This window comes from Pelodiscus sinensis, chromosome 3 (assembly GCF_049634645.1).
Source record: "Pelodiscus sinensis isolate JC-2024 chromosome 3, ASM4963464v1, whole genome shotgun sequence".
Taxonomy (NCBI): domain Eukaryota; kingdom Metazoa; phylum Chordata; order Testudines; family Trionychidae; genus Pelodiscus; species Pelodiscus sinensis.
In genome coordinates this window covers 93,710,147-93,727,882 of record NC_134713.1, presented here as the reverse complement: position 1 = coordinate 93,727,882, position 17,736 = coordinate 93,710,147, and the positions used below count along the sequence as shown (strand labels likewise).

General features: G+C 38.8%; 1 protein-coding gene across 6 annotated transcripts in view; it reads right to left on the bottom strand.

Annotated features, from left to right (window-relative positions):
- Window positions 1-17,513, bottom strand: part of ENPP3 (ectonucleotide pyrophosphatase/phosphodiesterase 3) — a 74,831-nt gene extending 57,318 nt beyond the window's left edge. For 2 of the 6 annotated variants that reach the window (XM_075924188.1, XM_075924186.1), the window contains exons 1-5: window positions 16,333-16,994; window positions 11,098-11,176; window positions 5,778-5,900; window positions 3,708-3,833; window positions 2,011-2,071 (exon numbers count right to left, since the gene is read on the bottom strand). In XM_075924188.1, the coding sequence (XP_075780303.1) occupies window positions 2,011-2,071; window positions 3,708-3,833; window positions 5,778-5,900; window positions 11,098-11,176; window positions 16,333-16,449 (506 nt within the window). In that variant the 5' untranslated portion in view covers window positions 16,450-16,994. Of the gene's footprint in view, window positions 1-2,010; window positions 2,072-3,707; window positions 3,834-5,777; window positions 5,901-11,097; window positions 11,177-16,332 lie in introns of all 6 variants that reach the window. The other 4 variants (XM_075924185.1, XM_075924184.1, XM_075924187.1 and 1 more) reach the window with 4 other exon arrangements.
- Between the last annotated feature and the right edge of the window lie 223 nt (window positions 17,514-17,736).

Here is a 17,736-nt window from a genome sequence, read left to right as displayed (position 1 = left end):
CTCTTTCCCTGGGGCAACCTGCATAGTGAACCTCTCAGCCCCAGCCCCACCCCAGAGCAATGATTTAAATGAAGAAAAAACTTATTTGAGTTAGGACCTGAGCAATGCTGGGTAAATCTTCTAGTACATAATACAATGGTTCATATACAGTCTGTGTATGTAAACACCTCCCCCCCCCGCCCCCCCCGCCCACCCATGTCTTATACTTTTAAAGACCAATGTTTAAGGTAGCTTTCTACTCAGCTCTCTCCCCCCTTATGCAACAGTAATATTGCATACACAGAGAAATGCCTGCATACCTGCTTCAAAAATTTATGATTTTAAAGTTGTCTATATGTTTCCAGCCCTTCCTTTATGGAATCATGAAGGATTATGCCAACTTCTTTGTCAACTTCTCTCAACCTGCCTTTCTCCCCAAAGCTACCTAAAGTAAAAATTCCTGTCTATGGTAAGGAATGGCAATCAGAAGAACTGATGCTTTCTGCAGAATTGCTGACAAAAACAAATAACCATCAAGTGATTGCTTTAACATAGCACAGAGAGAGATAGCAATGATATGTGATGGACTTTGAATGATTCAGCTAAGAAAAAATACTTAGGGTTTTTTCTGAGAAGGAAATGTACATAAACAAATTAACTTGTATGTGGATTTGATTTCATTTATTCTATTATATAGCATGCTGTGACAGATTGGCATGATGTTTCTAAATATGACCTTTTAATTTTCTTTTAAAAAGCATATGCTCTTTGAGCAGAAAACTGGCCAAGTCCAAAGTATTATATACTCTGCCTGTGTCATCAGCTGAATTCTAGGGTACAAGATTCAAGGTCTTCTAGGAGAATCAATGTAATATAGCATGGACATGGCACAGATAGATTATCCATTTTAGGGGAGTACTACATTATATTATTTAGGAGGATTGGTATTACAATAGTATTTAGGGACTCCAGTCATGGACAGTGCTCTTCTGTATTAGGCACTTACAAATACATAACAAAGACAGTCCCTGTCCTGGAAAGCAGACATTCTGCATAAAAAATTATAAACAAGGAGTTGGATATAATAGACAAGGGAACCCAAAGGAACAGTGAGAAACTGGTCTGCATCAGTCCGCATACCTTTATATACTTTTCTCATTATATAGAGAATATTCCATCCCTTGTCTATCTGCCATTTCTTTCCAGGCAAAGAGCTTTTAATGTTAATTTATTATTAATAATAAGTAAATATTAATAAGACAGTAGGGAGAAAAGAAAAAGGGACTATTGCTAAGTAGGTTCTTTGAAACCTACTAAAAGCTGAAAATACTAAAAAAGAGAAAGAAAAGTGTGCTGTGCGTAATATGTGCTGACGTTTTTTTAGATTAAGGTATTATCAACAAGCGTTTGGGACTGTGTGTAACTTCTGAATTCATCACTTGTGAGTGTCGTGGCCATGCATTCATTCTCTCTCTCTCTCTGTGAATATGTGTGTGTATACATCAGTGTGGTTGTAATATTATATATAGCATACTATATATACACACTATATATACACACACACACATAATAGAATACTTTATTTAGAATACTATATATACACACACACACACACACACACACATAACATGTGGTTACATAATAGAATTAGTTATTTGTAAACTTTCCGGGTGAATCTGACATGTACATGTATGTACACCATAATATTAGAACCATCAAGATGCCCACATATTCTTTTCGAATTTCTATAAAACAACTATTGCCATTTTAGGTACTGTATAAATAAGAATTATTACTTACTAGCAGATTTACCCAGAGTTGCTCTGGTGTGAAACTCAAGAAATAGTTGGTTGGGTTGTGCTGGGAACTAAACTGAGGAGCAGCATGGTTTATAGGCTTCCCAAAATGTGTACATGTTATTTTTGATGTTATAACATTTTTCTCCACGAGAAAAAATTCTATTACAATGTTTAAAAGAAAAATGCAAAAAAAAATCTATTAGCAGACTGATAAGCAAACAAATCATCCTACCCTTCTGGGCACTGAGAGGTGTGAAGTGACGGGCATGTTTCTTTCACCCAAGGCATTTCTCCTGAAAAGCACAAAAGGTGTCACTGTAGCACCATAGAAAAGTAAATATACAACCTAAAGCAGTTTTTCTTTTCACCCCTTGTGATTTTCTGAAACTTGGCTTAAGCTCAGAAACATTTGTCATATGTTAATTATTCACTAGAGTCTCTTTAGAAGAACAAAAGAACCAATGAGAGAGACAACAAGGACAAAAAAATGAGAAAAGGAAGAACAAAGAACTGATGGGACAGAAAGGGCATTGGATTTATATTTTTATAAGTATTCTCCCTCCCACAGAAAAGCCCTCCCACTAAGGATACTAAAGGCAAGCAGAAACAATAACTATTTTCACAGTGACTTTCATTGGCATAATTAAAGTCAACAATTATACACAGCAGAGCCAACAGCCTCCAAGTTCTGCGGGAAGTCAGCCCTCAGTGCTGTCCAGAGTATGTGTCTCCCCCCCCCCCCCGGTGCATCTGAGGTCTTAGTGATGCCCAGAACACACAGCCTAACAATCTGGTGTGGCTCTCTGTTGGGGATTTAAAAGAACCAGGGCTCTGGCCATCACTGTGCTACTGCAGCCAGCAGCACTGCCAGGCCCTAGAGCAATTGCTATTTACCCCCTAAGATAACAGTATTGATATATAGAGTCTAGTGTCTTAAGCAATGCTAAAATTAACTTTAAAATAGCCTTATAATGAAATGTTATGAAAAGATACATTAGGGATGGAAGCGACATGTTTTACAGATTCATACAGTTCAGAGAAGAGATTGTTTCTTCTTCCATTTTGGGAAAGCATATTTTGGGTACAACTGCGATATCTTGTGTTTTTAAGAATTTAATTTTACCTCTACTGCATTTCTCTCCAGCAATCACCTTCCTTCTTCCAAACCTAAAGATCAGATGTTTCACCACAAAGCAGCCACTCCCAAAGGGTACGTCTAGACTACATCCCTTTTTCGGTAAAGGGATGTAAATTAGGCACATTGATATTGCAAATGAAGCTGGGATTTAAATATCCCGCATTTCATTTGCATAATGGCAGCTACAGTTTTTTTCGAAATGGGGCTTTTTTGAAAAAACCCAGCAGTTTAGATGGGAATCTTTGGGAAATAAAACCCTTTTCAAAGGATCCAGTACTACTCATTTTTGTTGTTACAGGATCTTTCAAAAAAGGGTTTTATTTTCAAAAGATTCCTGTCTAAACTGCCGGGGGGTGGGGTCAAAAAAGCCCCGTTTTGAAAAAAAGCGGCAGCTGCCATTATGTAAATGAAGTGTAGGATATTTAAATCCCAGCTTTATTTGCAATATCAACATGCCTAATTTATATCCCTTTACCGAAAAAGGGATGTAGTCTAGACACAGCCAAAGTCCTGCATTTTGCTTCAGCTACCCCAGACTAACACGGCTACATTTCTATCAAAGTGTCTCAGACACTCAAACACCATTACAGCTACAAGAAACCTAATTTTGTTTAAATAAAAGCTGTAAGAACCTTCAGGTAGGCACATAAATGGTTTTATCAGAGTGGCTAATAATTATGAAACCCAAATTGTTTTTTATATGTATTTTATATATATTCACTAGGGTAGTTTTTTGTAAAAATCCCTATAATATAGCAATTAACACGTTTAAATATTAATTTCTGGTTTACCTTTGCAAACGCTTTTGTAGTCTACACAGCAATCTTTTTTCTCCAAGCAGTCTCCAGAACAAGAACAGTGGCTTCCAGTTATCCGTGTCTCACCACAACGGAAATTAGTGCATGTCCATATCTGAGCTGAGAAATTATTAATTTGTTTTTGTGATATAATTCATCCCTTCACTTATAGCTTTCACATTACTGTAATAATCTTTGTACAAAGTGTGCCTTGTGAGATATTATTTGAAAACATAATTTGTTGGTCAGCATTCTCCTGGTAAAGTATTTGTGTCAACGTCGTAGATGAAATTATAAGATTCCCCTCAATGGTGTTCTTAACACAGTCCAAACCCCACACCGCTGCCCATACAGAAGTTGGCAAAGAGATCTGTTGTAAACAAAGAAATGTGTCCTCTGTTTAATTTGTATTTAAGCAGCAAACATCCATGCACTGGAAGGGAGGACAAAGGAAGTTGAAACGGGGGGGGGGGGGGAATCAGCAGGGAACATTCTTCAAAGAAATTTTGTACCTTGGTTCTCAGATGAAAATGCTTTTCAAGAGAACTATCAAAATCAGGAACAAAAACCCCAAGACTTCTCTCTCCCTGTCTGTCTTCTCCCCCCACCCCCTCGCTGAGACAAAGGAAGCAGCCATTGGACTCTATAGGAGGGTGATCTTACCTAAAGGCTTTGGTCCATAAGACTGATGAAAGTATGCAGTGTGAAACTGTGATTGAATCTCATGTTAAGTTAAAACAAATTACAGGACTATGTAGCACTTTAAAGACTAACAAGATGGTTCATCATCTAATAAACCATCTTGTTAGTCTTTAAAGTGCTATATAGTCCTGTATTTTGTTTCAGCTACACCAGACTAACACGGCTACATTTCTATCACTATGTTAAGTTAGGCATTAGAAAGGTTATACCTTATTTTTCTTGTAGCCATTTATGACTTTTATGCCTCATTATTTATACTCATTTAAATTTGGTTTAAAGTTTTTCTAACCCAGTGTATTCAAGCTGAAGTATCTGGATAATTAAGCACATAAGAATGACCATACTGGGTCAGACCAAAGGTCCATCTAGCCCAGTATCCTGTCTACCAGGTGCCCCAGAGGCAATGAACAAAACAGGTCATTATAAAGTGATCTCTCCCCTGTCACCCATTCCCAACCTCTGACAAACAGAGGCTAGGGTCACCATTCCTTCCCATCCTGGCTAATAAACATAGATGGACCTATCTTTCATGATAGCATCTAGTTCTTTTTGGTTTTATATTGGCCTAGTCTTTTTGTGTGTGAACACATATACTTGATTAAAAAGTTTACTGATGTACATACATCTTTAATTAAAAAAATGTATATATTTCAGGAAAAATATTAATTCCAGTTTAGATTTCATATGTTACATTCAGTTACAAGAAACACGCATTCAGCATATATACAGCAGCCTCAGAATTCATGGCATGGCATAACAAGTCTGTAGGGGTATGTCTACGCTGCCACCCTAGTTCGAAGTAGGTTGGCTAATGTAGGCATTTGAAGTTGCAGATGAAGCCCGGGATTTAAATATCCCGGGCTTCATTTGCATCTTGCTGGGCACCGCCATTTTTAAATCCCCCTTAGTGCGGACTCCGTGCCCGCAGCTACACGCGGCACGAAGTAGGTAGTTCGAATTAGGCTCTCTAATTCGAACTACTGGTACACGGAACGAGGTGTACCAGTAGTTCGAATTAGAGAGCCTAATTCGAACTACCTACTCCGTGCCACGTGTAGCCGCGGGCACGGAGTCCGCACTAAGGGGGATTTTAAAATGGCGGTGCCCAGCAAGACGCAAATGAAGCACGGGATATTTAAATCCCGGGCTTCATTTGCAACTTCGAATGCCTACATTAGCCACCCTAGTTCGAACTAGGGTGGCAGTGTAGACATACCCTAAGATACAAATGATGTCTGGGAGCTTTTTTTGCCTCTGTACTTGTGGCAGAAACACAGCACATGTATCATTTCCCCTCACCCTCCTTCCACAAAAAATAATAAAAAGACTAAGCTAACAAATCTCATTTTTGAGGAAACATACTTGGTTCCAAGCAGGTAGTCTCATAATCCCAGCAGCAGTTTTGAAGCTCTTTACAGCCATTGTCACACCCACAGCTCTGGCCCTTTTTACTAAATGGCTCATTACATCTGTTTCTGCAGCTGACTGTAAAGAAAACAAAAGATTGGTTTAGCACTGAATGTATTCCAGTCCTCAAGAATACAACAATGAAATGGAACATGGCTAGGAGCCTAGATCCAAAATGTTTGGAATAATTGCCAAAAACTATTTCCTGGATCATTTGTCAACATAGTAAAATTAATCATGTGAGTTTGTTTCCATCAAAGTTGGGTAATGTCTACACAAAACTCAGTGTGTTTGCATATGTGAGTAGCTGAATATTTGTACCTGCTTTGGTGTCAAAATTAAGATAATAAACAAAATATTATTTTTACTTATGTAAAAGATGTAAGATTCAGGCCAGGTAAACAGGCCTTGGAAACTCAAAACTGAAAGTAAAAATATTTTAAATTATACAGACAGGTACACTCATATATGTTCACAAAGAACTTTGGGCCAAAACTCCTGTCTTGAATCCTCCCTTCTAAAGGTCCCTGATAAGGATGTTAAATTTAGATTAATCAGCTAATCAAATAGTCAATGCAATTTGCATCAACTATTCGATTAGTCGATAAGGGTGCTCAGCCTTTGAATTATAGCAAGAGCCCTGCCAGCTCTCACTACCTTTCAAAGGTGGAAGTGCCATGGGGAGCATGGAGCCAGCTGAGACTCAAGCAGTCCTTCGCTGGCTCCATGTTCCCCGCACACGCTTTGCTTTTGAAATGTACAAGAGTCCCATCTGACTTTTTTCAAAAGCAGGGAATGTCGGGCCAGCGGGAGACTGCTTGAGTCCCCTGCTCACCCTGTGCTCCTACAGTGCTTCTGCTTTTGAAATGCGCTGGGGGGAACCAGCTTTTAAGCCCGCTCTGCCCAGCACTGGCTCCTGCTTCCCCCCTCTCCCCATCTACCCCGCCCTCCACAGCCTTTCTCTGATAAAGGCAGCAAGCAGGAGAGAAAGTGACCAGTTGAATCACTAATCAACTATCTGATAAGCAGGGCTCAACAAATCAGGCAATCTACTCCCCCATGGCGAGTAGATTTTAGCCCAGCGGGAGCGCACAGCACGGTCAGCACATGCGCAGTGCAGTCTGCGTATGCGCAGCGTGAGCTTCAGCGCAGCTGGCGAGCAGAGCTCGTCGCTGCTTGGCGAGCCCTGCTGATAAGCATACACTTATCTGGTAGTTGACTAGTCGCTTACATCCCTAGTCCCTGAAGATTTTGACTTCAATCTTCTGAAAGTGCTTAGTATCAACACCCAAATTCTGGGTAAGCAAGTACTACTTGTAACAAGCTATTAAATGCAACGGATACAGGTATTTTGGTCCAAAATAAAAGAACGTTCCTGTGGCAATGTATTCTACTCTTTTAAAATATGGTCCAAAGCTTACAGTCAAGACATCCTGTGCACAATCAAGGAACATCCTGTCCATCTCTTGGAGCTGGGTTATATAAACAGGAAAAGAAAGTTGACCTGATAACAGGGACAAGAAACTATGCTGGCAGCTATAAATTGCAGGCCTCATTTTCCGCCCCCTCTCTCCAAGGCATCAAGATGCCAGTGTGACCTAGGCTATTTTGTTTTCTGACTGTAAGGCAACATATACACTACAGAGAAGATTGAAGCAGCCACAGTCAATCTTCCAGGGTTTGAATTAGCGGATCTAGTGAAGACACACTAATTCAAACTGAGTGGGACACTCCAGTCAATGCCAGTAGTTGTGCTTCTATGAGGAGTAAGGGCAGTCAAAGGGAAAGTGCGCTCCCTTTGACTTCCCACAGAGTTGATGGCACCAAAATTCAAGTTAAGATACTTTGACTTAAGCTATGCAATTAATGTAGCTGAAGCTGTGTATCTTAATTCAAACTTATCTCCTAGTGTAGACCAGACCTAAGTTTGGTTGCTCAGACTTTAGGTTTGGAGGAAAGGGCTTTATGAATGTCATTAAACTTCTCCTCCCCTGACTTGAAGCCTAAGGGAAAGGGAAAAAGCTTGAACAATAAGAAAATTAGGAACTCTATTGGCTAGATCACACTTTGGACGCTTTCTAAAAGGGGACTCCTTTGTTTGTTTGTTTGGCTTTCCTCTTTCTCAGATCATATAAAGTTCTAAAGTTCAGTTTGGAAGTTTGAAAGTCTCCAGTCACTAAAACTATGGCAGTAGCAAATAGGGAAAGAGTTCTCTCACTCTGTGAAGCCCCAAGTCAGCTAGGGCTTTATATGTCAAACTCAACTTCATCTGGTGCTGAAAAAATAGCCAATAAAAAGCATGCACCTGCAAATGAGAGAACTTGATCTTCAAACTACCATATTTGCACCAGCAATTAACTAGATATACATGCAACTACCCAGATTTACAATTTCACTGCATTTACAAAAATGCAGGTGCATATTTTGCGTATGTACTCATATCTATTCTCCACTGTTGACAATTTGTCAAGTGTTTTCTTGTTCTATCTGTTACAAGAGGGTTTGGGCTGCTGTTGATTGTAATTAATTCATTTATATGCATCCAATATGAAAAGGGAATCCTAGTTTGTTCTGCTAGATAAATAATCCATTGAATGTCTAACCCTGTCCTGGGGATTTTCAACCAGCCTAAGTCAGGAAGAAGGTTGGAATGGACCCAGCTGAATTGAAGTGATTTTGCATGTAACATGCTGAGTCTAAAGGTATGCCTTTCTGCACCACACAGTGACTCTGGGTTTATCTGAGTTTTAGCCCTAAACCCCTTGACATCCAAACAGAAAAATCTTTGATCTGGATTTGGAAGTTCTTTAAGGCCAGCTTGTTTAGCCTGCTGAGGGGTGTGGGCTAGAGCCCAGGCTCTGCTCTAACTTGGGCCAGCACCAGTCCACTGTGCAATGAAATGCCAGCAAAAATCATTTGAACGTTACCAATCCTCCACTGCCCTTCCCACAGTTCTTCTTTGTGGATAAACAAGCTCTCTCACAATTGACTGGGAAGTCTCTGTGAATTGCTCACAATAAAGAGCCATGGCATAAACCTCCACACACACACACACACACACACACACACACACACACACACACACAAAGCAGTGCAGAAACAGTTAGGATGCAGTAGTGCAACTATGGCTTTGCTATGGAAGTGCTCACATCCAGCCTAGACTAATCCAAATTCCAGCCACTCAGGTTAACTGTGCACCATACGTATCTCCCAAATCAAAAGCAGTTTAATCCTTTTTTTTCCTATATGAAATGCAAATTTTCATACTCCTAACGTTATATGTGCTCTAAACAAATAATAAAAATAATGTAACAGAAAATAGAATATCCAGATACAGAGATCTAATTATATTTTTCAAAAATTTGAAACATTGCAGAATTATTATGGGAGCTAACTTAAAATATACTTTGAATACTTAAGTTTATCCAATAAGATTAAAGATTATCACAAGATTTAATAGCTCTGATTTTGTGCTCACTATTATGTTACTATTTCATATGTCATCAGCTAGATCAGCCATAATGAAAGTAGTAGGAGCAAAAGGGCTTGCAGTCAAATACACAAAGGCAAAGTGGTTATAAAAGCTAGTATTCTGTTCTGTTAACATTTTACACAATGTTGCACTAATTTTGTACAGACATAATTGATTGCACAGGGTGGAAAGCAATGGAAACTCAGGTTCTAAGCATCAATAAATATTATAAAGCAAGTTGACATCACATAATATTTAGTTAAGAGCGACTAGAGAGCAATTACAGTTTGTGATCATAGTTCCAAATAATATCACAAGATGCCAAAAGAAGGAAGTAAACAAGAAAAATAATGAATGGGGAAAAGTAGGGAAACAAGTTTAACACAATATAGGTACTTGAGGAATGAGGAAAAAACTTTTGATCATCGTTCTGTGACTGAACAGATAGACTTTGTTTGAAATTAAGCTACCCAATTGTTGATACTGCATTGAGCTGGTCAGAACATTTTTTACAAAATAAAATTTCATCTAAGTAAGTTATTTTGTCAAAGCCAAAATGTTTCATGGAGGCATCTCGGTTTCAGCAAAGTTTTTGTATGAAAGGGTGTTTTTTGGATCCAGAATTCTGTGATCACTTCTGACAAGAGAGAGAGATCGAAATGAAAAGCTCAGGCTTTTGTTCTGAAAAAAGGATCTTGCAATATATTTCTATTTCACAAAAACATTCCAAAGGTTTTGGTTTTGTTCCAGTGCAGAATGAAAACAAGATTTGAAACCTCAAGAATTTCCATGAAATGGAATTGTTGTGTTCCAGACAGTTCTATGTTACATTATAACAAGACTAGTTCTCACTATTAATTAGAACTATCAAAATCAGAATTTCCAAACTATGGGAAATTTGGACATTGCAATATGTTTTTGTGTTGAATCAGCATGAAAGTTCTAAATAGCAATTTTTTTTCATGGATGGAAAGTTCAGACTGATGTCAGTTGACCCCATCACTCTGAGCTCTTAACCCAGCCTCTCTCCTAATGCACCATGATCATCTGGATTACATAATAGACTGCATTATTAGCTAGAGGGGAAAGTGTGATCCACTGTGGGATCTCTAGTCTAGCCAGGGAACCTGGTATGAGAAGTACAATGGGGGCATGAGGCATCTGAACTACATCTTCTGTGAGGCGCTGGAGCAGTTCAGGTGAATTAGAGATTAAGGTCAAACTGACCTCAAAATGAAGTGTTTCAGTTTGATTCAACAGACTCAATTGTTTCTATTTGGGATCACCCAATCAGAAACCAAATATTTTGTTTTGATTTTCCTGACAAACAACTTTTTAAAAATCAGAACTTGCCCCCTGTTTTGCAGAAATTGCATTTTGACAAAAAAAATCCTCGCCAGTTCTAATATTAAGTATTTTTATTATAAGTGGGACACAAAGAACATCATGTATGAAGAATGTCACCTTGTAGTAATAATTTGCAATTCTATACTACCTTTTATCACAACTTATTTTATCAATGTTATTTAATAAGCCTCTCCATACTTATGAGGCATGTATTTATCATCCCTATTTTTCAGATGGGGAACTGAGACAGCAATTAAGGACAATATTTATTGTCCACCAATTTTGAGAACTTCTTTTTTATGTTGCCCAGCCTAAGAAATCTAGGGCCTAATTCTCACAGGTGGTGAGCATCCACAGTTTACTTTTAGATAAATTATTTATAAGTCATCCTCTATTTAAATTATTTCCTACATAAAAGTCTAAGTTAATATTATACTGAAAATATTGTAAACATACCTTGCACTTGATCTTCATGTTTTAGTCCTAATCCCAAACCTAGTCCAAGTGATACAACCACCAAAGCAACTAGAAGAACCTGTCACAAAAAATCATATACTGTGAGGTATTTCATTTACAAATTACACACAAATTGGGTGAATGGTAAATAATACAGAGTACAGGTCACTAAATGAAAGTGATCTAGATTGCATGGCAAACTGGGCAGAAGCAAACAATGTGCACTTTAATATGGGTAAATGTAAGTGTTGTCTACCTGAGAGTTATCTTAGCCTTTTATTTTACTTAGCAGCAATATAAAGGAACCTACCTACCTGCCTGTATCCTGTGTAAGACATTGGCTTTAGTAAGGCAGAACATAGAATGTAGGCCTTACAGGGTGGGGGAGTTTATGCTGGGAAGCATTGACTCTGAAAAAGATTAAGGAGTTTTGTGGTGGATTAATCAGCTCCCAATGCAAAGTTGTGGCCAAGGGAACAAATGCAATCTTGGTTTCCCTAAACAGGGAACTCTCAAGTAGGAGTAGATAGGTTATTATACTTCTATATGTGGCACAGTATATCTGGAATATTGTGTCTGTTCTGATGCCCACAATTTCAGGATGTACGAGGGACTCAGATCCCTAGGTAATGCTCAAACCACAGCTACCACCTGGCAGCTTTATGGAACCTGTAGAGTAGGAGGCTAGTGGAGCTTTAGCTCGCTAAGGGCTTCACTCACTCCTTACTGGGAGTCATCCAGCCCCACTGATTGGTTCAAATGCTCTATTTAAGCCAGAGGAAGCTCAGGAAGGAGTCTGAGTAGTTGTGTGAATTTTTGGATGGTTGCTATTGTGAACCTTGCATACTCACCTGATTCCTGAGCTCTGCCCTCTTTATCTTGTATCCCCGTCTGCTCCCAATACCTGCTTTCCTACCTCACTCCACAACCCTGCTCCCGCAACCTCTCCCTGACTCTGACTCCAGCTCTGACCTTTGTCTTGGTACACATCTTGGTAGCCAGCTCTTCTCCTGACACTGGTTCTTGGCTTCCAACTCTAACTGTAGGGCATGACCATCCACGCCCTGGTCCTTACACAATATTGATAAATTGGAGAGAGTTCAGAGAGGAGCCACGGGAATGATTAGAGGATTAGAAAACATGCCTTATGCTGATAACCTAAATAAACTGAGTGTAACAAATAGAAGGTTAAAGGATGATTTGATAACAGTTTATAAGTACCTACATGGAAATAAATATGTAATAATGGGCTTCAATCGAGTAGAGAAAGTTATAACTGAATCCAATGGCTGGAAGTGAAAGTTAGAGAAATTCAGACCACAAATAAGGAGTACATTTTTAATGGTAGAGAGTAATTAACCATGGGAACAAATTACCAAGTGTGGTGTTGAATTCTCCATCACTGACACTTTTAAAAGAAGAGTGGACAGCCTTCTAAAAGATCTGCTCTAGGAATTATTCTGGGGAAGCTCTTTGGCCTTTGTTTTACAGGAGGCCAGATTAGATGAGCACAATGGTTCCTTCTGACCTTAGAATCTCTAAGCCTTTATCATATATTCTGTACATCAGTCATATCGATGACTGTTAGCAAACATACAAATTGGGGTGATCCTGAGCTGAGAAACGTGTGAGAGTCTGCAATTATAGGCATAAAAGTAAAACTTGTGTGTTATGCTGCTTATATTTTAGCAAGAAGCTGTCACAAACATTTTCCCCCTAACCTGTGAATAATTCCATGTGGTAAGATGGGATGTATTTGCATGAAGAGTGAATCTATTAATTAGCTTTCCACTTAAAACAAAAAAGCTTCCTTATAGCCACAGAGAAAGGCAGCACTTGATAAAATACTTATACTAAGCACATTTACCTTGAAGTGATTACACTTTAATCTTAAGAAGTACAGCATATATTGATAATGGAATATGCAATCCTTGTGTCATTTGCCAAAGGTGCATTTTAATCATGTCCCTTAGCATAGTCAAAAGATTTAAAACCCTAATCAAATAAAAACATTACTATTTTTCTCAATACCAAAATATTATTCTCTCACCCATCATCTCTAGAACCCACGTACTCACCCTCCCTCCTTCCCTGAAACAGCTAGATAGTGGAAGGGTGGGAGATAAGCTTCCAAGCCTCTGGAGAACCAAAGATGGAAGTAAATTAGAATGCCCTGCCAATAATCCTCTAATATATGCAAGAGGATTAATAGCTTGAATTAATCAGAGCTACTAAAGAATAAATAAACAGTCTGAAAGGTAGACAGGAGCAGGGACAAAAACCTCTTAAAGACTTCTAAATTGTTTATTTACTAGTACATTTACCCAGCATTGTTTGGGTCATTGAGAAGGGACTCAGGGCAGGGAGCAGGAAATGTGGGGAGATGCAGAAGTCAGGATTGGGGTGAGGAGGGGCTCAGGGTGGGAAATGGGGGGTGCAGGACTCAGAGGGGGTAGGTGACTCAGGGTAGAGTGTGGGGTGCAGGAATCAAGGCAGGGGGTTGGGAGATGTGTAGGGGGTACAAGGTAGAGAGAAGGAGGTACAGGAGGCTAGCTGATCCCTGGGTCTGGTAATGCTTCCTATCTGGTAGCTCTCCAGGCTGGCTGGTGCATGGAGGTCCACACTGCCTGGATGGTTGCTCACGAGCATGGGAACCTTACCTGCGTACAGTGGCTGGCAACATTCAGAGTCAGCCACTCTCTTACCAATTCCTTCCCCTCCTAGCTGTGGCCCTTTCCTCAGCTGCATACACCTACCACCCCACTACCAGTTTAATCTAGGGGCCTCTATTCCAGCCTGAAGCCAAACTCAAAATAAAAACTGGCTCAGAGGGATAGCTGCTGCTTCTCCCCTTCCACCTTCCTGCCTTTGCATGCTTGCCTGAACTAATGCTACCTTCTTTCTCTCCCTTTCCTTCTTTCAAGACCCTAGGAACCTCTGCTGCATTAAAGGAGCTAGGTGCTTGAAATATATGGCAGAATGCAGGTAAAACCATGAAGCAGGAGATATACAATTCTTCCCCAAGGAGCTCTGTCACAAATTTAATTAACACATTATTTTTAACAGCCATCTTTAGCATGGAAGCATGGCCTGTGGAATGGTGGCAGAAGACTAAAGGGGCCTCTGAATGTTTAGCATATTTGGCAGGTAAATGCCTTGCCATGTCAGCTACAATAGTGCCACACAAATGCCTTTTCTCACTTTCAAGTGACATTGTAAATAAGAAGTGAGCAGCATTATCACCAATAAATATAAACAAGCTTGTTTTTCTTAGCAATTGTCAGAATAAGAAGGACTAGCGGGTATGTAGGCTCTAAAGTTTTACACTATTTTGTTTTTGAGTGCAATTATGTCACTAAACATCTATATCTGTAAATTGCACTTTCATAATAAAGAGATTGCACTGCAGTACTTGTATGAGGTGAACTGAAAAATACTATTTTAATCTTTTTAGAATACAAATATTTGTAATAAATATAACAAAGTTTTGTAACTGAAATCAATATATTTGAAAATGTAGAAAAACACTCAATATTCTTGTAAATGTAAATTGGTAGTCTATTATTTTTAACATTGTGATTAGTCATGATTTATTTTTAATTGAGTTAATTTCTTTTGAGTTAATCACTTGCGTTAACTGCAATTGACAGTACTATCAATCTTACTCTACTATTTTAACTCCCTCGTGTATTTCATCTTTTTCAGATAATCTTCCACCGCCATCGATCTCCCTCATAATCTTCTCATTTTACTTACCGAACAGTTGAAAACACAGATTTATATTCAAAAAAGAAAAAGAAAAGAAAAAGGCATTGGGGGACCTTAGTTTTCTTTGTCTTTTAGGTTTCTAATATTTTTACTGTCTTCTTTAATAAAGTGAATGCGAAATGTCAGTTTTGGATCATGTTTATACAGTCATCACAGATTATATGATTAAATAGAGTTTGTTTTGGCCTATTTAAATTGGTTCTGTTTGTTAGAATGGTTCTAAGTGGTTTCAAATTGCTCTCTGTGGCTGTACCTAATTCCATTCAGACTTTTCTGTGTGGCTCTGTTTTCATTATTTCTGGAGATTCTAGTGTCATAGGCAGAGCTTCCTTCCCCACATCACCTTCCCCGGCTATTAGAAGTATGTTTCTTGCTCTTCTGGTTACAAAGAAAAGCTTGAAAAAGTGCAGTGAGAGAACAAATAAAAACAATCCCAATTGTATATTTACAAGCCAATTTCATTCAAGAGAGGGGAGTTGACCCCCTAATATCTTACCATTTTGGGATTACAATATTATATTAATCTCTGCTTTTTTGCTTTTTCCTGGACCATGTTACAAGGACATTATTCACTAGTTTCTTTGTATGTGTTTTCTGGTTTCCTAATGAAATATCTGAACACTCAGAGACCAAAAATAAATTAAAATAAAATAGAAATCATAGCTGCCTTAAGCCATAAATACAAAAAGCTAACTTTTCTTATTTTAAACAACTACATAACATGTAAAGTACTAAATACATTTGTGATAGGCTCTTAGGCTACATCTAGACTGCAAGCCTCTTTCGAAAAAGAGCGTCTAGACTGCAAGCAGTACTTTCGAAAAAGCAAGCCGCTTTTTCGAAAGAGAGCACCCAGGCAGTCTGGATGCTCTCTTTCGAAAAAGCCCTGTTTGCATTCAAGAATGCCTTTTTTCGAAAGAGCACTTTCGAAAAAAGGCGTTCTTCCGCGTGAAATGAGGTTTTCCGCTGTCGAAAGAAAAGCTGCGTTCTTTCTATTTAATTTCGAAAGAACGTGGCTGTAGTCTAGACGCAGGTGAAGTTTTTTTGAAAAAAGCCTACCTTTTTTGAAAAAACCCTCGAGTCTGGACACAGCCTTGCAAGAGTAATACAACAAATACAATAATGTTACAATAAAAGTGAGGAGATGAATGCAACAACCTCTTTGTTCTGTGTTGCTGTTCACTGAAGCCTGAAGTTTTTGTTTTTGCCATACAAAAAATGAAATGTCAGTGTATTTCAGTAACGTGCTGTTTTATACTGATAACATAATAGCTCTGCTATTGCTGAGGCTGCCTGACTAATAGTGTAGAATTCAGAATCCTTCCAGAAAAGTTCATATACCCTTTCTGCATAATTCCAATCCCACTTGGCATATGATAATAAAACTTTTCTCTAACAAATATCAAGTTTATAATGCATAAGAACAACATTCAAAAGTCTGAAAGAATCAGAACAGTCACTACTTACACCACATATTATCTTGTATTTCAGAAGTGTTTTTTTCTTGATAATTTCTTCTGTTTGTAAACTCATTAACTCCACCTGGCTACTTTGATGTGCATTTGTTTCTCGGTCAGATATCATTTTGCTGTGAGTTGTCTTCTGATATTGCTATAGCCCTCTATCTCCCTTTTCAGCTCAGCTACCGCTAATGTTTCATCTTGGCATGCACTGAACGCCTGGCTCTGTGGTTTCTGGATTTTAATGAGATCAGAGTTCCTGAGTCATAGGGCTGTAATAAGTCACAATAACGGAGAAACACACTTAATAGGGTCAAAGTGTGAAAAGCCTGATCAAAGTCATAGTTTTGCCCCTGCTCAGTACAACATATAGGGTTTTTTGTGTTTGTTAGTTATTTAACATAAGGAGAGTAATTTAAAATCAAAGTTCAGGATTAATTTGTGACCACACAGTAAAGTGAACAAATACAAAATAATAATAAATTAAAATACTTGATTAAAAGCCAATCTTCAATTCAGCATGCTAGTCATTATCCTCAAAGTTACATAAACATAATAAGCCAAATCCATTATCATATAAGAGGAATTTTTGTCTTAGATTCTATACTGTATCTTCGTCTTTTTCCATGCTAGCCCTTGTGTTTTGAAGTCCTTTCTCTTACCTCTGCATCAATCCTACCTTAAAATCCAGTGTTTCCATGATGCCTTCCAGTTAAAATTCATTAGTAATACAATAGATGTTTTAGTTAAAAAAAACCCATACCAGTATTGCCAACTCTAAACATTACCAAACATGAGCAAGACACCGCCAAAAATTAATTAAATTGACTTAAATATCACAAGGCTGAGACAGGAGCTTTGGGTTTTGCAGGGCTGCAGTAATGCAACTCCTCATTGCTTTTCTTGCCTGCTTGCCCCAGCTCTGTCAATTCAGTGCTGTGCTGGGGACTGGGAGCCCAGCTGTAAGGAGCCAAGAATGACCTAGTGCATTCTCTCAGGGAGAAGCCCCATTGGTGGCTTTGCAGAAGAGAGCAGGTAGTCCCAAAGGGGACCTGCCCTCCCAAATCCCTGTACTTCAAACTCCATTCTTTTCCCTCTTTCCTTCCTTTTTTCTCTCTTCCACTTTCCTCTGTGCCTGCCTTTGGGCCCTGTCACACAGCCTCACACGCATCTGGTATCACTGCAGCATGCAAGTGCAAAGAGCAGTTTGGTGCAGACTCCTCCTCCCTCGCTTCTGGCTTCCAGCACTAAATTCCACAGCACTTCTGTTTATCCCTGAGTCTGGTTAGCCAAAAGTTTCAGCTATCCCTCTGGCCATTTGTACAAAGAGTAGTTTTCATTGTGTAGAAGACATCTTAATGCATTACTGGCAAGCATTCTAGGATCAACACAAAATAGTAAAGCTTGAGTA